The following is a 27,950-nucleotide window of genomic DNA, read 5'->3' on the forward strand; positions in this document are numbered from 1 at the left end:
AGTCGCTCCTCACACTTTATAACGCTTCTGTGTTTCCGCGCTGAGCCACTCTTCGAAAAGCACCACTGACACGAGCGGGGAGCGGGCGAGGAACCAGCGCGCAACCATGAGCGAGGTAGGAAGATCTATGTTCATAGATGGCGGCGGTTACGCGGGAGAACGATGAAAATTGTTTTTGCGTAGACGACTCGCGACTGAACTGAGAGCCATGATCGCGCATCCGCGAGGGGCAAGTGTTGAGCACCAGCCGAGGGAAACAGCGGAGCGCGCCAGTGCGCTGCGGTCTTCTCTCACTCACATCCGTCAGCGAGAGGTTTGAGAGGAGGACGCGTCTGTTCTCAGAGATCCTCAGTGGAAAGATGCGACCAGCATCGCTAGTGCTTTGTAAGGCTCTTCCACTGGAAGCTTATGAATGAATGACTGAATTTACTTTTCAGATAAGTTTTGGGGATCCATTCATATAATGTTGTACCCAACTCTGCAACACTTGCAGAGTTGGGTAAAAACCGGGGAAAAAAGGAAGTGGATGGGCTGAAACATATGCATTCTGACATTACAGCATAAATGTTTTCATCATGTCACGTTTACCACCGTCTCCCTATAAAGACCGGAGCCCTTTTTACACTCTGGGTTGAGTTGGCCCGAGGTTACACGCACCAGTGTTGAGAAACAAAGGTCCGGGTGGGTGTTCATCCATCACTCCTTCTAGCAAATAGGTGGCACAGACGTCGACTCTCCCCTGCAAGCTGTTACAACAAGTCGCACTCTGGCAAATAAACGCTGAATACTGAGCGCGCAGGAACAACGTCTCCTGAATTATTGAATCCCCTGCCTCCAGCACAACGGCCTTTTGCTTTGGCAATTATCGGGAAGTAAAGAGAAGCAGGCTGCGCCTCTTGGGGGTGTTTTTTTTTTTTTTTTTTTTTAGGAGGGTGAATGTGTATGAATATGTGAATTAGATGATTCGCTGGAGCCATTTCCAGATGGATGAGTCTTGTGGTGGTCAGCACTGCAGCGCTCCCCCGGTTCAGTCCCAAGTCTGACACCGAGGAGAGGAAAACTCAGATCCAGAGAACCTTGTGGAATGAAAACATGAATATGTCACACGAGAGTTCCTCTCCGTCTTCTGCCACATTCCAGTAAAACAAACTAAGTAAAATTTAAAAAGTAATTAAATAAAAACGCTGGTCAATTTTGGGTCGCCTGGGCAGCAGTCAAACTAAAGTGACCCGGACTTCTCCTCTCACACAGTCAACTGCAGGATCTGCTTGAGACCTCCACCCAGAAGACTCCACCTCTGCTTTAAATGAAACATGCCATTCACTCTCCATCCAGTGTGTAGTGCTTAGTGTAAATGAGTGTCACTTGTGGAACAATGGAGGTCTGACTTTGACACTTGCATGTTGCTTGTGATGCTACATTATTCATCAACTCAACAGTGTGAGTATGAATTATTGAGCGGATATTTTTTAGAGCCAGTGCCGTCTGTGCACTGACGACACTGGGCATGTTTGTATGCCCTGAACTGGGCCCTGTAGGTCTGGAATGGTGAAAAGCTTGAGCGTACATCCGAGACTTCCTCCTGGATGGTTCTGCAAAAGAGCGCCGACTGACCCCACGTCCTCCGGTTTAGGTCATGTCGTGGTTTTAATCCAAATCCAGCAGATCATTTTGTCCCATGTCCAGTCATCTTGCTTAACCTACAACAGGAAGTGGCTCCTGACTACACTGGAATATTAAGCAGCTTTAGCGCGTGTTCTCCTGGATTAGTGGACTTTTCTGCATCGGGTTTATACAGCAGCCTCTGCATCAGTGGCCCGACTGCCTCTCCGATCCATTTGTTTGAGATGTCAGACCTTCATTGCTCAACAGTTGTTTTCATTTCTTTCGCAAAAAAAACCCCAAAACTTTTGCTTTTAGAATAATTGAAAATAAAATAACATTTTTTTGCATGTGAATTGAAACAAGTCGATTGCCTAAAATGAAATTAAATGATTCAATAAATTGGTATCAACTGAAGTAGACTTCACCAGAAAGACACTCACACTTCCTGTCTCGACTCCAGGACTAGGTGCTAGTGATGCGCTGACGAGGCTTCATGAAACAGTGTCCTCATTTACACAGCCCACTAGATGGCGCTCTCTGCTCTAAAAGCCTTATAATTTAAACAACCGTTTCAATGAAACCTGAAATAATTTTAAAACCCAGAGCGCCTCGTACTGAGCACTGAAAAAGACACTGTTTCATGAAGCCTCATCGGCCCATCGCTACTGTTTTGAGGTTCTGCTAGTGATCGGCTGATGAGGCTTCATGAAACATGTCCTCATTTTCAGAACCCACTAGATGCTGCTCTCTGCTCCAAAAGCTTTTCATTTAAACAACGATTCCAATGAAACCTGACATTGTTTTTATAAAAAGAGCGCGAATGCTAATGCTAGGGACATGGCTAAATGTCAGTGGAACTACAGCAGGTCTATTCAGTCAGCAATCTTGTGAAACTACGGTGAAAATATTATTTTCTTCATCTCCAGGTTGATTCTTATTGTACGAACGGCATCAATCAGCACAACCTAAATCACAACTCGAGCATCAATTCACCGCACCATCAATCACAGGGGCCAGTGCTCAACACAGCCGTACTATTAAGTCCCTTTGTGCCGCCGTATTACGGAGCCGTAAATTCTGCAGTTGTGTAAACAGAGCTGATGGCCTTCTATTTGATGAATTCCTTGACTTGGACTGGTTGCATCTTGCATATGCAGCAGAGACTGTAAAGTGGATCAATAAAGAACATTGGCAGCTTTATTTGTCCTGTTGCTTTGCTAAAGTGCATCGGAAGCGTTTATGAAGCCGTTTGTTGGCCATGACAGTGGAGGCCCTCTGCTTCATCAAAGGACAACAAATCAAAGTGTTGGGATGTTGCCTGTAAAATGAAATGGGCTTCATCTGACTGTGAACTGATGGCAGCCAGCCTCTTCTCCGCTCAGTAAATAGAGGGTTTTCTCAGCGAGAGCCGCCATGTTGGAGATGCTCACTGCTCAACACAGTACTGAAGGCGATTCTGCAGCGCTTCCTCTAAAATATGGTGAATTACTGTTGTGTTTTGGGCTGTACGAATCGTTCAGATCGTGATAAACATTTGGAATTTTATCGACTTCCAAAACTTATTACAGATCAAGGAGAACAATGCCAGAAGTTGTTGGAAGAAAGGAGGCGCTTGTGGTTAGCGAAGCTGAACTGTGAGCAACATCCTCATATTGTGCTCAAAAAATATAGCCTAAATGACTATTCATTTACATTATATAGCTGTGGAAGAGTCGAGGAATACACAGAACTTTTATCAGAACATATTTATTGATGCCAACCCACACAGTTTTAAGAACGTCCCCTTAAAAAGCGATCTCTCTCTCTCACACGCACGCACAAACTACGATAGCACACAAACTCAAAGTGAAACATCAAAATATTTAAGTACGTCACCCTCATATAAGGTGCAAATGTCGTCGTGACTTGGTATAACAGTTCCCTGACCCATCTGGTAATACGCCTCCAAACTCCGGTCCTCGGCGGTGAATAGTTTGGGCGAAAAAATCGTCGCGGAAGTCCCTCTCTGTATGTCCTGGCGCTCCCAATGCGTTTCGACGAGCCTTTCACAGTCACAGTCTATGGTGGTGTTTACAAAGAATATTTCCAACATGGCGGCTTCCAGGTTGGACGACGCCGTGAAAACCCTCAGTAGATTGTGCGATTGTCGTGCGGTGGAGGCAGCAGTTAAAGTAAAGAGGCCCAGACTGACGCCTTCCAAGGTGTGACGTAACCCTTTCAATATGTCTTGGGTCTGACCCAAGGCTCCCCCCGTTACACACCTAGATGAGAACCATCCAAAAACCATACAAAGAATGAGTGACATCTTGCCTTCTGGCTCAGCTCAGGCATCCCTCCCTCACTGTAATGTTAAGTACAGCATTTCCTTGATAAGGAACTGGTTTTCCCTCCATTTTAAGTGGCCACTGGGGACGACTGAGTTGCTGCTGATGTAGATAACCTGTCCTGCTAACTTGGAACTTGAAAATGAAGAGCCTTTTATTATTCTACAGCACATGGTTTTATGTGATAAAATGTTTAACATAATCTGGTTTGGAATAATCTTTGCCTTCCATTCATGTAAATGGCACCCAGGAACGCTGGCGCAGGCTCAGCAGCGTGTGTTCGCCTCCGTTATGGGTTGAGTTGGCGAGAAAGAGCTGAATTAACAGAGCGACGTTTCTGCTTCACGCTGCAAATTTCCCTTCTGCAACATTATTACTGCATCACACTCCACGGAGTTCACTTTGTAAAGCTGCAGAAAAAATGTATTTGGAAGTTCGCACCTTTGAAGATCTGGGAAAATGGAAATGGAGTGAGGGAGAGTTCAAGCTCCACGCTGAGATTTCTGGTATGATCAGGTTTTACAAGTTCAATACAAATGGAGTCCAGTGAAAAGCAGCCGGTTTGATCCCATTTCTGCTCAGACAATGTTCGTCTCTCATGTAACTAGAGAAATAACTAGTCGTGGGCTCATAAGGCTTCATGAAACAGTGTCCACATTTCAGAGCCCAGTAGATGGCGCTGTCTGCTGTTAAAAACTGTGGATTTGAACAATCATTTCAATAGAAACTCATTTTTAAAACACAGACTGAGATCTAGCAGAACCTCAAAACAGTAGCAATGAAGATTCTTGAAACCGTGTCTTTTTCTGTGCTCAGTAGGAGGCGCTCTCGGTTTTTATTTCAGGCTTCATTGACATGGTTGTTTAAATTAAAAGATTTTTAGAGCACGGAGCGCCATCTAGTGGGCTGTGGAAACGAGGACACTGTTTCATGAAGCCTCATCGACCCTTCACTGGAAATAACCACTGCAGTTTGGTGAATCCTGTATAAATGTGGTTGTTGCTGACTATTTACCTTGCGTATAGGTTGTAGGTCTGAGCGTGTCCCACAGGTCCTTGTGTCGGTATGAAGTTGGCTCTATCTCTCTCTCTCTCTCTATATATATAAACATTAAATTATAAATTTCTGCGACTGGTGCCCTTCTTTCCGGGTTCAGCCTCCAAACCCCCCAAAATGTTTGTGCCCACGCCTGGTGGCGTGCAACTTTTCGGAGCGGCAGCAACAAGCTGGATTCCTACTGCAGAAGTACAGTCGCACTTCTGCTGCTTCCTCCTCATTATGAGCCAAATGAGGCTGAACAAGTGCGGCCATTTATAAAAGAGCTGGCGTGGAAAAGAAAACCAGCCGCGCCAGAGCTCATCATTTGTCACTTTGGAATGAAAGACAACGGTGGGCAGGAGATTTGTGGGGCCTGAAGGTAAAATATGGACAAAGGGACATGAGTTATGAAACGTCTGTGGATGTGTGACAGTCGCCTGTAAACATCATTAATTTAGGAATGACCTCCCTTTGTGTGTGTCGTGTGACGTCCTCTGAAGAACATAAAAGTGATTTCACTTGAGAAATGGTAAAGATCTGGACGGACGTCTGCCGTGGTCCTGGAGGAGTTTCCGCGGCTCTTTGCTCAAAAGCATTCAGTCAGTGGAGTGAGCAGCAGGCACAAGCTTGAGCTAGCACATGTCCTCTGCACATGTCACTGCAGAGTCAACAACACTTTTGAGGAAGTGTCTTGACAGCAAGTTGCGCTCCTCCTCCTACACGTCTGCACCCACATCGTCTTGTGCAGTTATGACAGGATTCATTGAGACCGTTTTCCACCCATCTCTTGTAGGAATGTAGGTTTTGGCTTGAAGATTGTCAGTGTCCTGAATGGTACGTGGCCGACTTTCGCAGGACTGTATTGGTCTGTGCTCAGCAAGTCAACACACATTATTACCAACACTGATCACATGCTTCTGTGCGTTCTTGACATTGGTATTGCTGTTCACCAATATTTCCACCAGGGGGAGCAGCCCAGAGTTAAAAGTGTATGAAGGCGACTAACTCCAAAACCAACATGGCGACTGTGAAACAAGTATTGATCATATATTAAATATATCATCACTGGAGGACGGACAAGTTCCATCATTGTTTTGTCTTCTTCATGTCTCATTAGAGCTATGTATCTAGTTGTGACAGCAACACTGCCCCCCATGGTTTCCGGTGGTACTGCTCAGTTTGGTTTGTATCCATAAGCTTTGTGGAACAGAAATACGGATGAAATGAAGGCAGAGCGCGGACAGAAGGCTCCATCCGGATCCGGATCCGTACGTGACGTTGAGCATAGATGGGCCTTTACACGCTGTTTGCGCAGGCCTGGATTTAGCTTTCAGAGTCAGAATCAGCTTTATTGCCATGGTCAGTGAGGATCTCACCAACTAGGAAAGTGCTTCGGAATAACGTGGAAAAATAAAATATGGAATAAAAAATAAAATAGTCAACGTAAGTAATAAATAAATAACCCACAAACAACAAGGGCTATTCACGAATTTGTGGTGTTTTGATTGTTCAGAGAGACGACCCAGAAAAGCGGCTGAAGAAATGCATGTGCACCAGCTCCGACACTCATGGCGGGTCATTATTAGACTCCTAATTTTGCTCCTCATGGTTCATCACCAGGGCTCCTCTCCTGCTACTTGGCCCACAAACCTAAACCGGGGCATTATGTGGGTCGCGTATGATGGCGGCTAATTTGCTGGAGCGAGTGAGTCGCGGCCAACAGGATCTGAACAGACCGTCCTCTCTGTGCTGTAAACAGGAAGGAGTTTGAAGCCAAAACATCAATCATCACTTCGCGCCAGACCAGGCTCAGAAATCTGCGCCGACAGATTAGCAAAATAAGACGATTACAAATGTACAATATTGATTTTGGAAGGGTAAAGCTGCCTGAGAGCAACACGCGGCGGTATCCACTTACATTTTCAGCGGCACAGAACTGCCACCCCTGATGACAGAGTTTGGAGAGGATAAATACATTCATCTCCAGCCTCGGTTCAAATTTATCACGATGCATTTTAGTCGCTCAAGGTTTTTAAGATGGAGGGTAAAAGGGATTCCCGATATGCAGAGAGAGTTCTGTTTTCAATACGCACATCTTTTAAGAGACATTTTCTTTCGAGCATTGATATGCTTTTTAACAGCTCCCAAAGTTTTGTTCCGGTTCAGGTTGACTTCCACAGATGTCTTTGTTTTTCATGCCAAGTAGCGGTGGACATGGATTTTGAAGAAGTTAAACAGACTCAAGATCTTTCCTTCAACTCCAACCTGGCTCAAGCCCTTTCTTTCCCGGTTCCAAAGTGACTGTAGCTAGCTGTCACGTGACACATACGTCACTTTTTATCCCTCAGTGACGTCAAATGAATCAACAGGAGGCAAACCATAACTTGATCCCCCACACAGACATATACAAGTAACAATTTACGTCCAATCTGACTTACGACCGTTTGGTTGGATCCGCTCCCGGTCGTAAATCAGATTGGACGTAAGTTGAATGCCATTCAAAATAGCTGATGCGAGGGTTATGGGTACTACTGTAGTGTAGGTCGTACGTCAGTGTTATATATATATATATATATTTATATATATATGTGTGTGTGTGTGTGTGTGTGTGTGTGTGTGTGTACAAGAAATCAGAAAATCCCCCAAAAATGATGACAGATGCATGGTTGTTTATATGCTAAGCACCATATGTTTTAGTGTGTCACTGGGACGTGGGGCAAGCGTGTGACCAAGGGAGGCTCTCTCAATGACCTCTTCCAATTCTTCCTGGGTCAGAACTTGCTGCAGAGTTCAATATTTATACATAAAAGTATAATTCATGATGCACCCGGCATCAACACATGACTAGTGTTAGTGAGAGACAAGGACAAACACCATACACTTACAGCTAGAAAACTTTGTATGGCGATAGCTAGAGGGGAAAATATAACATCGGCTGTAACCAACCTGCTGAAATATCCGATAAAAACCAAGCCAAACACATTAAAACATTGATGAGAATGAGGGTAAGGAAAACCTTGGGGTGTGGGGTTGGTCGATGTTGCTGCCGCTCTGAGTGGAGCTTTAAAAGTGCTGTGAGAATGCAGTAGTTTTTTTCATGTGGAATCATTTGGAATAAGGGGAAAGAAATATCATTTATTTTGTGCAAGACATGTTTTGACTATTAATGGAAAATACAGGGAAGAATTCCTGTATTCCACAGTAGCGTTGCTATTGTAAGGAGCTAAACCCTTGGCAGACACCGTCCCATCATCTCTCTCATCTCGACTGTGTTTTCTGAGTCAGCTGAAGTATTTTCTTCCAGAACCTCAGTGGCTGGTTGACACCACTCTCTGCTTGATCACAGGACACTTCCTCATTTACTGCCTGGCGGGACGCGAGGCGCGACAATCCCAGAGCAGAGAACCAAATCCCCCCGGAGATTTGCGACACCCACTCTAATGAAGCAACACGGGAAAAAAAAAACAACCACACAATCTTGCCAATTTCGAGGCTCATTAAATCGTATAACAGACGGGAGGTTTGAAAAAATAATTTGAAGAGGAGATGTTTTTTTTCCTTCTCCTCTCTCTCAGCACCAACTGCCCTCCTCTCATCTCTCAGTCGTAATTGTAGATAATGAAGCATCGTAATCCAGACTTCTCTCACCAGGATGACAACATGGCTTTTTGAGGTGGTTTCATGAGTTGAGGCTTTTCTAGGCCACGGCAGCTTTAGCCCTTCTTGGCTGCATCCATCGTATTATATAAGATGTGGGTTTAACTGCTGCTCTGCAAAAAAAAAAATGCTTTTTTAATAGGGAAAAAAAAGAGTTTGTGTGAGTCAGTTTGATATGGTTGCCCTCCCTGTAGCGAGACTGCAATTTATTTTTGTGGAGACTTCATTTGAAACTGAGGCTTTGCAGTTGGACCTCTGGAAACTGTGGCAGCCACAAGCAAGGAGCAGTGAGGTGTTGTGAGGTTCACCAGGGAGCTGTCATTTGTGGAGCAGCGTGACGTCCTGGGTAGTGACGGCGTCCTGCTTAGTTCTCAGCCGTCACTCACTTTTCCTGCTGCGTGTATATGACGGCATGCAGTGTTTTGGGTAGTGATGGGTCAGTGAGGCTTCATGAAACAGGGTCCTTATTTTTAGAGCTCAGTAGGTGGCGCTGTTGGCTTAAAAATTTGGTAAGTTTCTTTGAAACGGTTGATGGAATCCATAGATTTTTGAGCTCAGAGCGCCATCTAGTGGGTTCTGAAAATGAGGACACAGTTTCATGAAGCCTCATCCGTTTTGGGGGTCTTGACCATTGCACAAGTGATGTCTTTGAGTGTGTTGAACTTTCTGTGCGGCCCTTGCATCTCTCCTAATCAATAGCATCGGATTTTCTTGGACTCCTCTGACACTATTGAAGAAAAAACCCAAAACATAAGGAAATAAATGACAGATTTTTTTTACATGCAGGTGCAAGTCTTATTCATCAAACGGAATACAATTCTGAATAAAATAAATATAATAAAACCATGTCTCTCTCCAAAACTCCTAAAAAGATATGTAAGTAAATGAAAGTATCGCCACAAAATGGTCTAATTCATTTTCAAAACTGCTTCAACTGGTGCTTTCATTAACAGTTTTTAATGTTTGGGGCGGTGGCCTCACTTTCTTTGTCATTTTTTCTTTTCAAGAACTTCTCCATAGTTTGTAACGATCACAGATTTGCAGCTGTCACATCAATTCAGGAACACACTACTGCCACCATATGTGGATCATGTATTAAAGCTGAGCGTCTCACAGCCCAAAGGTGTAAAACAAAAAAACTTTTAGCAGCCCTCTAGGAGGCGCTCACGGCCCAACCATGGGCCCCGGCCAAATGGTTGAGAATCACTGGTTTATAGGACTGGAGTGACTTGTGGAAGGGCTTGATTTCGATGAGGAGTCCTGACTCCATGAAGTGGAATTCAGGGTAACCTACAGAAATGCCTTTGAAAACGTTCCCTGAGGACAAGAGTGGTAGAAAGAGGTGTCCAACTGAACAGAGCAGAGGAAGAACAACAAACTCAGGCTGTTCACCTTAAAGAACACCACAGCTACAACTGGAAACCCAATTCATTCATAGATGAGATAGGCATTACTGGTCACGTGTAGAATTTTCAGGTCTTTATCCCAAAAATGTGTCGAGCAGTTAAGACGAATACGCTGCAGTCAAAAACACTCTGAAGCAAGAAGGATCGTGATCATGGATCGTTTCTCGCTTCTTTTAAAATAATAACGGTGAGCTGCTCATTGGTAGTGAGCATGAACACATGGAGAGGAAAGGGGCGAGGATGTTGGAAATGAAGGTGCCATGCGGAGGCTGACAAATGTTGAGGTTCATGGATGTGATAAAGGAGGACATGAAGAAGACAGCTGTGACTGTGAGTGCAGAAGGCTGACTTGCTTAGATGTGTCTGCCTCACGTCACGTAGCCAGTCAATTTGTTCCAAACAAACATGAGACCTCTGGCGCCATCTGAACGGGAGCTCCACAAACCAAGTTGTTGGAAGTGAATTTCAATTTCACATCTGAATCGGATCCTTCTGCGCCATTTAATCATGGACATCTGCTCCACTTTGGACGCAAAAGTCCAATTGATGACAGTCGATAAGGGGTGAGACTGAAAAGCTGGGTTCACAGCTTGACCTTACGTTCACTCCAGCACCATGACAAGTCCCTACCTTCACTCCTCTCCATTCACTGAGCTCCCAGAAAGAAGGTGTTTCTCAGGGGTGTTTTGTCATGGGCTGTGACGTTTAGCATCTAACTTGTGTGATTCTGCTTTGACCGAAGAATACACTTCTGGATGAAACAGAGACACTGATCTGTTTCTGTGTGTGAGAGGAGTCAGGTAAAGTCTACATCTCGTGAAGTGTTTGATGCAGATGTAGGTAGGATATTTGCTGCTGTGGTGGCCTGAGGCTGCCCATGTTCCTACAGTGCCCCCCCTGTCATCTTTCTGACTGGTTGGTTGGTGCACCTTCCACTGAAGATGTTCAACTCCTTCCCTAAAAAAAGCACGCGTGCCCTCACGCCTGCACACGGGACGGTGGAAATCTGAAGAGCTGCAGAGGCAGAAGGGAAGAGGTGAGCGGATCAGTGGAGAAGTCGTGTTTGAGCAGGCAGGTTTTCAGCCTCCATCTGCTCAGCATCACATTTTAGAAAGAGCTGCAGCGCTTCATGGGCGATGATGAGGAGAGGACGGCTCGGATCTGAACCTGGTGTACTCGAACAGGTCGCTGCAGTGAATGAAACCATCCTCTCACAACGTTAGAAAAAAGATTCAGTCACGTCGGCTGAGTTGTTTATTGCATCATCTTCAGTTTGTTTTTCTGAATAAAATGCTATCGATATTTAAGCGTTGTTAATCTTTAAAATGCTACATCAGGATGTGAAACTGACAATACAAAGCAGGCATTTCTTTGGAAAGTCACACAACTTGTTGTGAGTCTGCAGCGCCCCCTGCAGACATTAGAGCCAGCCAGCCACGTGTGCACCCACAGGCAACATTCTGCTCTTCAACAAGTCAAGTTCACATTGTGGGTTGGATCGTTGTTCATCGAAAAGGGAATAAAACATTTATTTTATATTAAGTACTTTGCCTTTTATTTTGTTTATGATTTGGTTGATGAAAAAAAATCGGTATCGGCCTGTTGGGCCTTTAAACAAAATCGGCAAAATTGGCACCCGCAGACGGTCACACTATAACAGTCACCACAATCACTGAAGCAGATTTTTGACAGTCACTTACAAAGCTGTTCTTCTAAATGATCATTTAATAGTTCTGTAGTTCTGTAGGTTTGTCCTCCTCCTCGCTGTCTTCCTCAGGATGAGAGCTTCGCAGATGCACTGAATACAGTTAGAATCCAACGTTATTAATAACACTAAACCAGCCTGTTGATGATGTCGGTGCTGTTGTTTTTTTGTCTGCCTTCTAAAGACGAAAAACATGTATCAAGCGCCCAAACACCTAGCGCAGGGAACAAGAACCTCTTGGTGAGCCTTGACGTCACAAGTCCCAAACTACTCGTATGTTCACTGACTCCCGTTCTTTGTCACAGCCCTGCTGTTATGGGTGAAAATCCGGAAGCTGTTTTTCAACTTTACTCCACATATATTCTGCAAGATCAGGTCTCAGGTTTGTCTTCTCGCACTGGAACCGACCTGGTCTCCAGTGTCTGCGGAGTGAAAGCCGTATCACTGAATGGCGATTCCTTCCTGAAACAAACCTCGAATCTGATTTGACGCTCCAGAGCCCCACCAACATGTAAACACCTGTGCCAGTATCAGCGTGTCCTAAAAACTGTGTTTAAATACATTCTTAACTTCCACAGTCAAACTCATAACCCCACTGGCGTCACCCATGTTTCCTGCTGAGAACTATGAGGTGCTGATCCTCGTCCTTCAGTTCCGACGAAATGGAAACACTGGGATGTCAGAACTCTCTGTTCTTCAATGATGTGCCCCACCCAAATCTCTCACCAATAGAGAATTATGAATAAAAAGATTGAGGAGGGGAAGAAGAATGAGCCTGGGAATGTCTGCTGCAGCCTCCTGAGAGCTGTTCTGCAGGGCGGATCATGGAGTTTGGCTGAGAGGGGAAAATAAAGGTTGGTTCTCAGCAGAATGCGAGCGAGGGGATTAAGAGACAAAACCCTTCTGCTCTCCTTCACTGCTCCTCCACCAATTCACAGTCACTGATGAAACATATTTACTTTTCTGCGATGTGCTATGTGCTGGCAGCATGTGCACAATAGATCCTGTTCGGAGGCCTCGCTCAGCCGACCTGTGTGTGATGCTCCTCAAGTTTCCTCATTGACAGGCTGCAGGCTCACACTGTGACTGTGAGTTTGAAGGTGATGTGTTTATGTGTTTGTAGGTGTGTGTGTTTCACCACGCTGCGCACCTTCAGCAGGAGGGAGTCACGTGACCTTGCGTCCCCTAAAGCCTGTTTGTGATAAATGAGCGGCTCCCCGCACCGCGTCCAACTCCTCCACGTCTTTTCTGCTTTTTCTTCTTAATTAGTTTTTCGCTGGCTTGTTTCTTCTGACAGTGTGAGAAGCGCGTGTTTGCTGTGTCCGCAGGTGCTTCTGTGAGCACAGTGGGGATAGACCCCTTCCCCGCTGCTTGCTAATCTCCCTCATTGGGCAGCCATTATTGTGCTCTTCGCTGTAGCCCGGAGCTACCCAAGCATGATGCGTCTTCTGCTCGCTGTCCTCCAGAGCGTGAGAGTTTCACCGTATACACACTGACCACAAGTCACATTCTGTATTCCAGCCAGGCGGCAACCTGTTTACCCCCTGAAAGACGCTGTTCCTGGAACAGCACTGCAGCTCTTTCCAGTCCAGTGAGGCGATCGATCCTTTACCGCAGCCCTCTTTCTCGGGGCGCTTCCACAGAAGCTCTTAATTAAACATGTTAATGAAACTTTGGATGTGCAGTACAAACTTATATGGCAGTAACAAAGTCGCAGCCCAAACAAAATCGATATTTGCTGAACAGTCTTCTATCATGAAAATAGGTTTTGCTCCTGGATGAGGCTGCACACGTCACACGTCAGAAGTTTATTTATCACCACAGGATCGTTGAGACATCTAAAGACATGAGGGTACGGGGCGACCGACAATCTTTCTTAAGGGGCCAACAGAGATCTCGATATCTGGTGACTTAGGAGAGCCGATATTCTGGGCCGATATTTGTCAGATTTGGCTCTGGTAATAAAAAAAGAATAGAGTAGAGTAGAGTAGAGTAGAGATGGGCGATATGGACAAAAAGTTATCGCGATAAATGTTGTAATTTCGGGGATAACAATAATTATCACGATAAATACATTTTTCATTTTATCCCACGTGTTGAACACTATCATCTGTATTGAAACTGTTTTATGATGAAACTTATGAGAAACTATAATCATGAACCAAAAGTCCAGCACACTCTCCACAACTGTCACACACCGGTGTCTGCTGTCAGACTCTGGAGAGCGCGGTGCACAGTTGCGGTCTCGTCTAGTCCACGTGTGCAAATCCAATGCAGCGAGTGAGCCATGTGTCTATCGAACTTATCGTGAGAAGCAGAATTGTCACTTAATAACCCTTGTAAACAACAGTCAGTGGCCTCGCTCACACATCAACAGAGACTGTATTTGTGAGCATGAATGTGGTGGTCATTTGAGGGATATAATAAGACTGAAACTAATCTGTTGGTTATATTTAGAAATAAGACAATTAATATTAGTATTGCAAGTTTGTAAAAGCTTTTCATCCCTGTCTGTCAGTGACTTCCAAGTTCTATACTCTCATGAGTTGTTTATTGGGTAAACAATATTGCCACATGAAAAAGACAGTTTTGTTGAGACCAAAGCGTCATGTAAAGGAGAAACTTCTTGATGTTAGTTTTATGAGCGCTCGCTCGCCCCCTGGTGGCTGTGTCTGAGACGTGAAGCATCTAGCCGTTGACGGCAAACATGGCAGGTAAATGTGAATTCGTAATGAAGTACCTCCTGAGCTCGGATTTCAAACAAAACCAGTGGCATCAAAGCCCAAACTCAAATCAGAAAGCATGTTGTGCTGAGAGTTTGGGAGTAAGCAAACGTCTTCCACGCCTCCCGCGCTCCTCGGCATCAAAGTGCTGCTCCGCGTTTGAAATTCATTGAGAGACAGAGATTAATAATGTAGGAAGAAGTGCAGAGAAAAGGAGGCCTCCACGATTCCCTTTTCATTTCTCAGCTATTAAAGCGTAGCAGCGCCTCTGACATTACTAAATTGGAAAGCTTTGAGCGAGCGGGGAAATAAGTGTAAGGCGGTTGTGGTGAGGGGGAGAGCCGAACCTCTTGGGGATGTCAGGTACACGCTTCTGAAATGAAACCGTTTCCTCTTCCTCCGTCTCTGCTGAATCGCTGAGCAAAGATTGGGATTTAACAAAATAATAACGGTCAAGCGGCTGGTGATGGAATATTTATGATGTTAAAGAAAGACAAAAAAATCTAAATAAAGGCCTCTCTAGCGCCCCCTGTATCACATAGAGGATCACAGTTTCAGTGCGACAGATCCAGCAAGAGTTCAATCTTTTTGACTTTCTGGGATTTAATATAGACATTTGAGTAAGATTTTTTTTTTGGACAATTTATTTAACACTCCTTATTACAGTTTACTGAGGTGAAATGGTGAAATTGCATCCCAATTTTGTTGAAATGAGGTTATGTAGTATTTGGGTGCAAAAAATAATAATAATTTATTTATATTCTTTAAATAAGTTTCTTTTAAACATCAAGAATGTCTGCAGGGTAAATCTCAGAAAAGTAATACTGTCATTATTCTGACAGCTGGTCCCTGGATTCAGGAGGATTTGATATAACTGATTCTACAGGGGGCGCTCTTCCTGCTGTACTCATGCACCGGCTCCCGCCTGTATTTTATGGAGTAGATAATCCCAACACAGATTAAAAACCAGTTCATATTTTCATGATTCAGAATTTTCTTGGGCTCGTTCTTGACGTAGGAAACAGCTGCTGCTTCAATAAGTGATTAATAAAATAGTAATAGTTGAAGAAGGAGAAGTATTGTAGGTGCAAGAGAAACTGGAAGGCTTTCACACAGCGACAGGAGCCTTTATTTCCCTAATTCCTCTCCATCCTGCAGACGAACTTCTGGCCATTAATCACCGCTGTGCCAATATTTGAGCAGTTAGGTCTTAACTGCGGGTGGAGATATCGACCGCGCTGTCCTCCTCTTCTCCCCCCCCGAACGTCCTCGACCTGCTGGCATCACCATGCAAACGGTGAAGATCTCCTCACTCCCTGTTTGACCCAAACGCTTGATTCTTGAAAGCTGAATTGTTTTTGATTCTCACTGGCAGCCAGTTTACTTTCTGTTAACTGTTAAATAGAAATGTATGAATCAACATGCATGGCTAAAACAAAACACTCGTGCTCAGAGCATAGATTTACCTCTCTCTGGTTTTTCATAAAAGAGGTGAGCAGCGGACGGCAGAGCTTCCTCTGGGATTTTCTGAAGTTGTGGAACAGTCTCACCACCAAGAAGCCGTGAAGCAAAGGGGACATTTTTTGACCTTTTCTTTAAACATGTTGGATCCCACCAGCTCTTATTTAAACTGTGTGGAAGAGTAAAACGGTAGATATGTATTTGAATGTTTAGCTTTAGATGGGTTGAGGAATTGATCCAGCAAAATGTGCGACCAAAACAAAGCACTGCTGCCTCTCAGAAGGAAGAAGGTGCGAATCCAGTTCTGGACCTTTCCTTCTGCGCCTGTTTTCCCCCATAGTCCAAAGACTTACACGTTTGTGTGTATGAAATGGTAGTGGGCCAATGAGGCTTCATGAAACAGTGACCTCACTGTCAGAGCCCACTAGATCGCGCTCCCTTCTCAAAAATCTTTGGATTTGAACAACCATTTCAATGAAACCTCACCTTATTTTTAAACCAACAGCGCCACCTACTGAGCTCTAAAAATAAGGACACTGTTTCATGAAGCCTCATTGGTCCATCACTAGTGAATGTTGTGCGATGCACTGGCCACCTGCCAGGGTGCGTTCCTGCCTCTCGCCCAATGACACGACTAACATCTGTGTATTAGAGCCTTTATGAAAGAACAGAATGGTCTGCATTTGTTCACTAGGACACAGTAGGAAGGGATTGAAATGAGTCATTACAAGTTTGAACTCAACATCTTTTGCCTGGCAAGGAAAGTTTTGAAACTTTTTTTTTTCCATGTTGACCAGAAGCCATCCGAAGTTCTGCTTCCTAATTGTTTTTAAATGTGTCGTAACAGTGACAGGGCATTGATTGTCCCCTAACTGATTCCCTCCTGCTCGGTAGATAAGATAGACAAGATAAATGGGCCACACAGGCGGCCGCAGGGCTGGGGACATCACTTATAGAGAGAAACTTAATGCTGCATGAATCACCACGAGGGGGAAGTGAGGGCGAGGCCGACCAGGGAAAGTTTTCACACCTTGATGACTAGTGGGGAAACGACAAACGTCAACTCCGCTTTTCTTCACTTTATCACACTTAGAAAAGTGTTTAAAACCACTTCCCCCCCATTTTTCGCCTCATTTTGCGACGTGCTTTTGTCCATTCCAGTTGCATCGTAGCAGCAGACTTGAGTGACGCAGTCACTTCCTGTTTTTTCATCTTGTCATTTAATGTACCTGCTCCGTCTATTGCAGTGTTTAATCACGGGACCCCTGATGGGCTGTTCGGAGGCTCTGCTCAAGCCTGTTGTCCCACTTAATGTTTGCTGCTGTGCGCCAGGCTGATCCATAAAAAACTTCATTAACAACAGAACAATTTGTGTCGCAGTTTGGCTCCATCACTTGATGAATGCGGTGGCTCTCAGATGTACCAATGAGCTTGTAATGTGCTGCTCTGCCACCCGAGGATGTGGCACTATTTTTAACAACGGTGCTATGGATGTGCTTTGACTTTACGAATGTTTTCTTCACAGAGACAAGGACCCGGAGCCGCCACTGGCAACAACAAGACGTCTGGAGGACAAGGTGAGTTGTCGCTGGACTTATTGGACTTATGAGACACTGCCCAAGGGAATAGTTACTTGCTGGTGCTAGGGGGCGGGTCTCGGGCGGAAATTGGGTCCAGCGGCCCCAAATATCTCATTATTTTCAAGCGATTCATACCGAGTGCACCCAGACACCCTTCAATTCAATTTTTATTTTTCGCACCTCTACACTGACTTTAGTTGAAACTCAGTGGCTTTGACTAGATTGAGACAATCTCCTGCCCCAGAAGACATGGACTTTATTATTACCATTTTATCGTTTGCGTTATCATCCTCTTATTGTGTCGTCCTCTGGGCACCAGCTGCAAAACAAGACGTCCACTGGCTTCCACCAGTGACCAGAGTGACTCATTCAGCCCAGAGACACTTCACGAACCAAATGAAATCATGCCTGGATACTGGCGCTTTCAAAATCCATTTTCATTTTTTCGTAAACAAAACCAGTCGGTCTGCACCAATAACCTTCATTTTGCAGCATCAGTGAGGCCTGTTTTGCAACCGATCCTAAGAGCCAATCACATCTACCACAGCCATCTGTTGCACACTCCAGCAAATTTATTGTAACAACGCAGGAAATTAATTTTAACATTGAAACAAGTCTTATCTCTTCACGTGGCTGTTTGACAGAGCGCATCACACTTCTCACATATAGTCATTCGGCTGGTGAGCCATGCCGATAGCATGAGAGTTGGCAGCCCTGGTGTTGTTCGCAGTTACTTCATTTTAAAAGCTAAAGTTAAATACTGCTATAACCACAGATATTGTTTTTAAACAAAGCAAGTCTCAAGTATTGAAGATGTTTTCTGTCAAGTATTAAAAGTGAATAAATCATAAACAACTGAAATTTTAAAAAAGTGATTGGCCAGAAAAGTGACCGGTGTGTCCCGAAATGCGAGGACAACTGTTTCACAGAACCAGACTCCTCATAAGTAAAGGCCCATTTATGCTCAAAGTTACTTATGCATCCGGATACTACGTAGCCTTCTGTCTGTGCTCTGTGTTCATTTTGTCTGTATTTCTGCATGTTTCCGCAAAGTTTAATGATACGGACCAAACGGATGAAGAAGACAAAATAATGGCAGAAATTCTCCATTGGCGATATATTTAACAACGAGTGGTCGGTGAGAACAGCGGTGCCTCTGTTTCGTCTTTAGAGCAAGAGGTACACCAGTCGCCATGTTTGTTTTGGAGCTTGCTGTTGTCATACACTTAGAACTCTGGGCTGCTCCCCCTGGTGGCTGGGTGAACAGCAATACCAACGCAAAGAACACGTGGAAACCTGTGATCGCTGACTGTAACATTGTTAGAATGGAGGGGTACAGGTTCGTACTTAAAGGGAGCATAAATGGGCCTTTTGTCTGAAGCTCTGTTGTGAGTAAACCATCACAGAGCAGATAGACTTAAATGAATCCTGAACATGCACTGAAGCGTCAGAGTTCTTTGTAAAGACAGACTCTTAATATGGAGGTCACATCGCTCCGATGGTGCAGTGGTCGAACCCTCGCTGGGATGTGGTTGGTAGGTATGTGTGTGAAGTGCTTTGTCGCAGCCTTCTGTCATCTTCAGCTGCCCAATATAAGGTAGTTGGTGCGGTTCTCCGTTTTGTTTGTGGATTCCGCAACATCTCCGTTGCACCCCCATCTACACGCACATGTCCGTGTTCCCCTGGGGAATGGTTAAATCAGCTGGATGGACTCTGCCTTAGGCTCAAACAGACTGAAAAGGGTAACAAAGACTTGAATATACAGCCGGAAGTAAACCCTCGACCAATGCAACGCACCACATGATGGAGGACGGCGATAAAGCCAGCTGTTGGGAGGACATAATTCAGCCCATTAAACAGTCACTGCCCCGCAACATTATTCAGCAGCAGCATTTAAAGCCGACCAAGATGATGGAGAACCGAAGCAGTCCGCTCATTCCTCTCCGCCTCTACCTTCAGCTCCACAACAGCCCGTGTAAACACTCCTGCTTTTGTTGTTTGACCTTGACAATGAATGTGATGCTGAGAAAACACTCGGCCAGTGTTGGTCTGAAGCATGTTTCTCCGTCAATAGAGGTGGTGGAGTGGGCGGGTGGGGGGCACAGGGACTGTTGCCATCACACAGCAGAGCCTGGTCTTCAGAAGCAACCTCTCTCTGGCTCAAGGACACTCACTGATGTTTTCATATTCATCTGGGACTCCGCTATATTGGAGCCATGTGTGTTACAGCCTGTCTGGAAATTCACATTTATTTTAGTTCATGTGGAAAAGAATGAGGCAATTTAGATCAACAAATGTACCTGTTTTTCTTTAAAGGAAAATTTAAATTTTTACAACCTATCATTGAACTTCATTTTCATTCGCAAATTCATATCAGCTTTGGATGCAGATGCTACTGTCCAGAGGCAAGTCATTCAAATATTGTTGGCAATAACTGTTGCTCATACAATTGAAACATTTGCTTAGCTTTATGATGCAAAAAAATTAATAAGAGATGTCAAGACCAGGGTTCTGAGTAGTGATGGGTAGATGAGGCATCATGAAACAGTATTCAAGGGTTGATGAAACAGTGTCTTGATTTGCCGAGGCCATTAGATGGCGCTCTTGCTTTATAAATGATGTGAGGTTACAATGAATTGGTGGTTCAAGTCCAAACATTTTAGAGCATCTGGTGGCCTCGGAAAACCACAACACTGTTTCATGAAACCTTACCTGCCCATCACTAGTTCTCAGTTGGAAAAAAGTACAGCCGGTGTCCTGAGTAAGCGAAGAATGTCATGTGAGTGAGGGGTGAAGAAGTCAAAGCTGGAACAAGGAGCTGCATGACATCTGCTGCTCCTCTCTTGGATGGTACGCAGTTCAAGTCTCGGTCACCAAGCGTTTAATTTTGGTGACAGACACGCCTGCTCTCTGAGTTTGAAGCTGCTATATGCAGCTTTTCAGTCCCATTATCAGCAACTCGCTCCACAGTCGTGACTTGCTGCCACGGTGGGGGTCCAGATGTTGTGTATTTGGGCCATAAGCAGCATATGTTTGCTAGAATCCAGCCTCAACAGAGAGTTAAGGGAGTGCAGCATCTGGAGCTTAACCTCAGCATCACTCCACAGAAACACCAAGTTTGATATTTAATGGAGTGCGATTCGATTAAAAAAATCAATCTAGTTAATTTGAGAATTTTGATGGTTTTTGGTTTGAGAATGTTTGCCACAAGAAGCCACATTTTTCAATGTGAATGAATTTGGTATATTACTGAATCACATGATGGAGCCATACATACATTAAAACAAAATATTCTTTATTTTGCCAGTGGCACAATAAATCACATTGGAGGTTACATTCAAGTTTTTATATCACCTTATTTTAAACTCAAGCTCTTTTAATGTCTTGAAAATATTTGTAGGAGAATTTCAATTTTATAAGAATTTCAAGTCCATTCAGAGCAGTGGAAACCCTGGGGAAACCCTGGACATTGTGTAGTGAGAAACCTCCCTGAACAAAAGCAAACAGATGCCTTTCCTCCATGTTTGTTGTTGTTGTTTGTTGTCCACGTGTGTTTGTTAAAGTCCCACCACTAATATTTCATAAGGAATCATGCGTCTATTGGTCCAGGATTGGGTCAAAGGAGAGCAGAGGTGGAACTGTCAGGACCAAATATATCCCACCAAACGCCTCATTTGAAGGAGTCATCTCAAATGGGCTCAGCTCAGAGATCAAGTCATGGTTTCTTTATTAGCTCGGCAACAGACTCAGCGCCACGTCGACCCATTTCTGCACTTTATAAATAGCTGCACTGTACTCGATGATAGCGTTAATAACAATAAGAACAAGCCTAAACCACACTTTTCTCCCCGAACACGTCACATGCCAAGCATAAGTTGACGGTGTGGAGAGAAGCGCGGGTGGACCATCAATAAAAAGTGTTCATGTATTGATCTACTGAGGTCTGTCTCACGCTTCGCCGCGCCTCCAGAGCTTCAAGGCCTTTGGGGTCATCGAAGTCTGCTGATCTCTCTGTCAACATTCAAAACAGCTTCTCCTCTTCATGCTTGATTTACCTTTTCTTTAACCCTCAGGATGCTATTCAACCCCATTTCCCCCCACTGCACCTCCTGCACGAGTCATGAAACTTCACCCTGTAATCCTCAAGTGAGTGTGAGGAGAGGCACAAATTCTTGCCTGGACCACACTATAAATAAAGAGCTTGTATAAACATATAAGATTGTTGTGGTTCTGTAGAGACCACGATTGGGGGGCAGAAATATGGATATTTAATATTGTCAGGAAAAAAAATTGCCACATATTTTATGCATTAAGATTTTCAATATAAATATAATAATAATAAATAGAATATATAATAATATATAAATAAAAAAACAATAAAGATCATTTTGAATCTGATGATAATCTACTATGGGTCAAATATAGCAGTATAGTATATTAGGGACAAGAAATACTTGAGCATTACTTTAATTTATAATTTCAATATAACTATTACCTATTCACATGTGAAGAACAACACATGGAATAGGGGGGAAACACCTTAAAAATAACTAAATAAACTTAAAAACATACATAAAAAATACACATTTTATTTGGAATTGAAATAGCAATAAATAATGGGGCTGCATAAATATAGGCAAAGGAGCCGCATGTGGGCCCCAGGGCCGCATTTTACTCACGTCTGACCAAAGTGCCAAATACCTTTATTTTACTGGACTACTGTTATGTGATCTGTTAGAGATGATTGACCACTTGCACTTGTATCCACCTTCTCTCACCACTTGCTGCTGCCGTGCTTCATGTTGGCCTCTTTTCTATAATCTAGTTATGCAAATGCTTTTGTCTTAAAAATACGTTGATAAGATTCAGTTCAATTATTATGGGAAAGAAAAACAAAACTTCAAAGCCCAGATAAAATACAGCCGGCTGTTTGGAACATCTCACTAAGAAGATTAGGGCTGGCGCGGCATCACGGCGTCTTCCACTCACCGTCATTATTTCATTCCCCGTCACAGACTCAAACCCCCGCCCCAATTAAATAATAGAAAATATTTAGGGCTGAGCGTGTTTTAATTACATGAACGTCATCCATAATCTGGACAAACATTATTATTACGATGGCTTCTTTTCTACCGGCGCTGCATCTGTGCAGATTAAAAACCAGCAGTCTCTTTCTGTCAGCTGAGGTTTGTGCAGCAGTAAATCTACTTTGAGAAATGCTGCCGAGCCTATGAGTTAGTTTTGGGTGGTGGGTTTCCAAAAATACCCCTTTATCTGCTTTGCTTTCATAATATCGCAGCCAACAAAGTGGCTGCAGTGGGGCATCGCTTCACATGTGTCTTTCCTGAGCCCATGTAGGTTCAGAGACGCTCCACTTTACCTCCCACCGCCCTCCTCCTTTCTGTTTCAAGGCTTAAAAGCCCCTCTTGTCTCGTCCTTCCACAAAGCCCAGTCATGGATCTGCTGGTTTTTAAGCAGCCGAATCAATAAGACAACCCGGCTCCTCATCTGGCTCCTGCAGCAGGGGTGGGGTTTTAAGAGTAAGACGACCCAGGAGGGTTCCTTCCTGTCACTTTGGCAAGCTTTCCTTCTTTTCTTCTCATGAGAATTGGCACTGTGCTGAAGGTATGATCACAGAGAAGCTGCCAGCAAAAATACATTCTGGCTGCTTTTCTCTAAATCCTCCTCATCCATGACGTCCCGTGTCATGTACTATGCACTCGTTGTTCCTTTCATCTGTTGCTCATTGTGGTTAAGTTACGCCAATTCATCCTTCTCAACAGGATTTGGTTTCTTCAACTAATACTTTCTTTATTTTAATTGCTATTTTGTTTTTTAATAATAATTAAAAAAACGACTTAAAGCAAAAACCGTCGCCAACAAGACAGGATGACAGCAATGTCCTGGAGATGGAGGCGAAAAATGAAAGTCTTCCATTCTTCATTTGTTAATGGTAACATGCATTTTAGTAGTGATGGGCCAATGAGGCTTTGTGAAACAGTCTCCTCATTTTCAGAGCTCAGTAGGTGGCGCTGTTGATTATTTAAAATGATTGAGTGGTTTCATTGCAATGGTTGTTCAAATCCAAAAGCCTTTAGACAAGAGAATGCCATCTAGTGGGCTCTGAAAAAGAGGACACCGTTTCGTGAAGCCTCATTGACACAACAGTTTTTAGCCTTCCCCTTTTTCATTCAAACTGGAGGAGCAGAAGTGGAAGCAGGAAAGCACGGTGATAGGAAATGCAAAAGAACTCACAGAGAAATACAGGATCCAATAAAATTCTGAACAGGAGACACATGCTGGTGAAACCAGCGGCAGAGAAATAGAATCAAAAGCTCCAGGAATCAAGAAGACAAACCTGAACCAAGAGACAGGTGCGAGGCAACACAGGAGCAGGTGATCATGTTTGTCAGCGTTTCCTCCAGGTGTGTGCCCGTAACAGGTCAAGCTCAGGAAAACACAGAGGGGAGACACAGGAAGTTAAAATACAAAACAAGAGCGAAGGATGACAAAATGACAGCAACAGAATGATATGTCTTAATCAATGACATGTAGTGAAAAACCAGTTTGAATAGCAAAGATGAAGGAGAGTTGCGGTAAAGAACTGGGCTCAGTGGCTCATCCTGCTGCTGCCAGTCCAGCTTTGGAAAATTCAATATCAATTAATGCAGGATTGGATGGTGGACTTGACACAGCAGTTAGAGTTTCCTCCTTGAGCTGCAGAGAGCATGGCGCCCCCAGAGAAGCCCGGATTAGCTCCCCGCTCAATAGCAGTCACCTCTAGGCTCCTGTCCTCCGCTCCCTGCCCTCAAGTGACTTTGGCCGAAAGCAACATAAAAGTGAAACAGAGGGGAAAAGAGGTCCTCCATCACGACTTGATGACTCATGGTCATCACTATCTGGTCGGTCAACATCAGTGGACGTGGATTTTGTCAGGTCAGAGATGTGGCATGGGTCGAATGCCAGCTCCAAGTCTCGACTGCCTCATGAATAATACAAAGAGTTGGGTTTATTCTGTCTCTTGGTGATTCGAGATCCTTCCTTCATTCTAAACACACCCAACCCTGGTGCCCCTTTGTTTCCATCTGAGAAGATCCAGACAGTTCGGAGAACCGAGTGATGTTTCGGCACATATTTTAAAATACTGTTGGTGCGTTAAAACTCATGACAACTGAGTAAACAATGTGACTGCAGTACTAGTGAACACATTAGCTTCCAAACGGGTTGTTGGAGGAGAAAATCTGCAGACTAGACTCCACCTTCCCTGGATGAAGTGACCACTTTGATCCACCATTTCCACCTAAGGGAAGAAACCATCAAAGGCCTCGCTGACATCCAAGTAGACGAGACTGTGCTCCCAGGCAGGTTCAGCGCCTGCAGTTTGTTGTTGATCCCAGCAGTCAACAAGCATGAAAGAACAGTTTGTTCCTACATTGAGAAGTAGCTTGTCATATATGGACGTTGTTCCCTTCATTTGCTTGAATTCAGCTCATATCTTGGGTACCTGACTCAGAGAAAGTGCATAGCATCCGAAGAAGTACTGCATATCAGGACAAGTTCAGCAGTCTTGAGGAGGAACTGGACTCAGTAACCAACCAGAGATGAAAGCAGAGGAGCGGCAAGAGAGATGGAAAGCCGCAAACACCCAGGATGAACCGCCACCGCTGGCCCCTTTCACCCAGTGCCACATGATACTTAGACCTGGGGACAGAAGGGGAACACCAAGGTCGACGATAGCTGTTCTCACTTGTTGACAACTGTGCATTAGCCATGCAGATCTAAGCTCTGAAACTAGAGATACAATTGAGAATTGGTTTTCTGACCTAGGGATCTGTAGCGGTGTGTCCTGAAGCAGGATGGATGTTTGTCTCCTTGTCTTTTCAGTTAATTGTTTTTTTGTAGGATTGATTGTTTAAATATCCAGAGGATGTGAATTCATTTCTCTGCCTGGCCAGCGCAGATGAAACCCCGCCGCGGTCACTCTGGGTTGTAGGTGAATGAAAACAAACAAGACAAATGAATTCTGCATCCTCTGAACCTCATGTCATGGCACGTCCACTGCGCTTGTCGGGATGATGAGGAACACAACTAAAGGACAACTTGATCGATCCGGGCAGGCGGGGTTCGGAGTAACAGTTCTCTTTTACCCTTGTGTCCCTACGGAGCGTAGTACCCGTTTTGGCCAGCAGGGATGTGAACAGTGATGTCATGACAGTGTCACTTTATAGATGACAATATAATTCACGGGCGCCACTGACCACATTTGTGACACGCCCACATTTGTGACACACTTGTCACCCTATTTGTGATCCAACGCTAACCACATCAAGAGGTGGTCTTCATGCTTAACGTTACGTATGGTCCAGAAACGGACGTGCTCTGCCTTTATTTCGTCCATATTTCTCTACATTCCCTCAAAACTTACGGATACAGACCAAACGGAGCAGTAACAAAACACAATGCAAACATAAAAATGGCGGAAATTCTCCGTCCTTCAGTTGCGATAGATTTAATTGACCACCGCCTCCTACAACGCTGCTGTCGTCTTTTGTGCAAGAGGTGCATTACTTCTTCCACAGTCGCCATGTTGGTTAAGGAGTTTGTCGTCATAAACTTTTTGACTCTGAGCTGCTCCCCCTGGTGGATATAATGGTGAACAGCAATACATATGTAAAGAATGCATGGAAACTTCCAAAAAGTTTCTGCTGAAAATGACTGGTTTTAAGGATTTCAGAGGATCTGGTCAGCGTTTTATCTGACACACCCCCAATATTTTTACTCTACTTCATCTCCAACAAGAGTCGGAGAAATCAAACTCTGAGAAATCCCTGCCGACTGCAAGTGTTCAGTTGTGGCTCTTCTCTCTCCTCAGATGCTTCCAAGACGGACGTCCCGGAGGATTTTGACATTGACATGGAGAACCCCGAGACCGAGAAGGCGGCGGTCGCCATCCAGTCGCAATTCAGGAAGTTCCAGAAGAAGAAGCGCGATGAGAAGTCCTAGTGAGCGGTGCCTCGCCGGGCCACTGTGTGGGGAGAGGGCAGCGGGAGGAGACGCCACAGTGACGCTTGCATGCAAACAGATTCATATCGTTGGAACTCCAGGGGTCGTGACGGGGACGAGGGAATGCAATAGCTTGTCAATCTTATAACATGTCTGTGAATTTTCATGATAAACCCTTTTACTGCAGTTAATAACATTATGACCACCACATGATTGTTGTAGGAGGAATTACTACTGTAAATGAGTATTGATCTTTTCTTGTGTTTGTTCGATGAGTCGCTGGTGAAGGGTTTTGTACTCATTGTCTGACTGTCCATTTCCGTTAATCTCAGGTCTTTGTTTCCCCCAAAACACAGGAATTGTTTTCTGATGACTCGAAGTGACGTGAAGGTGAATGTTGCTTTTAGAAAGCTCGGCCCTGATGTTACTGTTTCACACCAGAGTTAGTCTCACCTGCATGTTTCTATCACACTCTGTATCAATGTATATTGAATAAATAAAGATTGTGTGTCAAACGTCTGTGTGCTCCTTGAATTTCAAATATCTTTGACATCTATTCATTTTCTCCTTTATATTCCCGACGCTCTGCTGTGAAAAGGTGTTGGATTCATGACCCGTTGCAAGTCTCGGTTCTGAAAGTGCAGATGTGGGTAACAATGCAGTCTGGTTAGCAAGAATTTAGATATTCATTTGTGGGTTTGAGGGGTAATGATGGGCCAGTGAGGCTTCATGAAACAGTGACCTTATTTTCAGAGCTCACTAGGTGGCGCTGTTGGTTTAAAAATGAGGTGACATTTCGTTGAAATGGTTCCTCAAACCAAAGATTTTATAGCAGAGAGCGCCATCTAGTGGAAAAGAGGACACTGTTTCATGAAGCCTCATCAACCCATCACTATTGAAGGGCGACGCACCCATGCTAGCACTAGCGCTAATGACAGCGGCAGCTTCATGCAATTTAAATATTATGGAAATATGAGTTTTCATTGGAATCTGATCAACAAGAAATGAGATGATCAATTCATGTCTAAGTTTTGACGTGAAATATGTTTTTTTCGGAATATGCTATGGGCTCTGGTGGGCAGATCAATTTGGTCCTGTTTGCGTTGAGATATGAACTCTGCAAGGAGACCCTCGGTTCCATTTTCTAACTGTATCCAGGGAAGGGAGGAGCTGTTTTCGATGGTGAAGACAGATGAGGTTTGGGAGGAGTCTCCGTGGGTGATGTCTGCCGATGATATAGCAATTATTAGCTGCGAAAGTGGGGAGGAGGTGCAGGAGAAGGAGACGTGGAAGTATGAAATGGAGAGGAGAGGAATGAAATTCACAGGAACCAATGCATTTGAATGAGGAGAGTGAAGATTAAGTGAAGATTAAGTGGGTGGAGGTCATGAAACAATTCAAGGTTTCTATCAGACAGAGTCATGGACTGAGATCAAGGGACGTGAAGA

General features: G+C 44.3%; 1 protein-coding gene across 1 annotated transcript; it reads left to right on the top strand.

Annotated features, from left to right (window-relative positions):
• On the top strand, positions 1–27,017 carry pcp4b (Purkinje cell protein 4b). The gene is made up of 3 exons (XM_053873655.1): positions 1–115; positions 17,445–17,496; positions 26,372–27,017. The coding sequence occupies exons 1-3, from the start codon at positions 107–109 to the stop codon at positions 26,500–26,502; spliced, it is 192 nt and encodes a 63-aa protein (XP_053729630.1). The 5' UTR covers positions 1–106; the 3' UTR covers positions 26,503–27,017.
• The last annotated feature ends 933 nt before the right edge of the window (positions 27,018–27,950 follow it).

Source organism: Synchiropus splendidus, chromosome 8 (genome assembly GCF_027744825.2).
Source record: "Synchiropus splendidus isolate RoL2022-P1 chromosome 8, RoL_Sspl_1.0, whole genome shotgun sequence".
In the NCBI taxonomy this organism is placed as follows: Eukaryota; Metazoa; Chordata; class Actinopteri; order Syngnathiformes; family Callionymidae; genus Synchiropus; species Synchiropus splendidus.

Bases quoted from the DNA above. Each gene is read 5' to 3' on its own strand.
- pcp4b (XM_053873655.1), top strand. The intron at 17,497-26,371 runs GTGAGTTGTCGC...CTCTCTCCTCAG, and splicing joins CAAGACGTCTGGAGGACAAG to ATGCTTCCAAGACGGACGTC.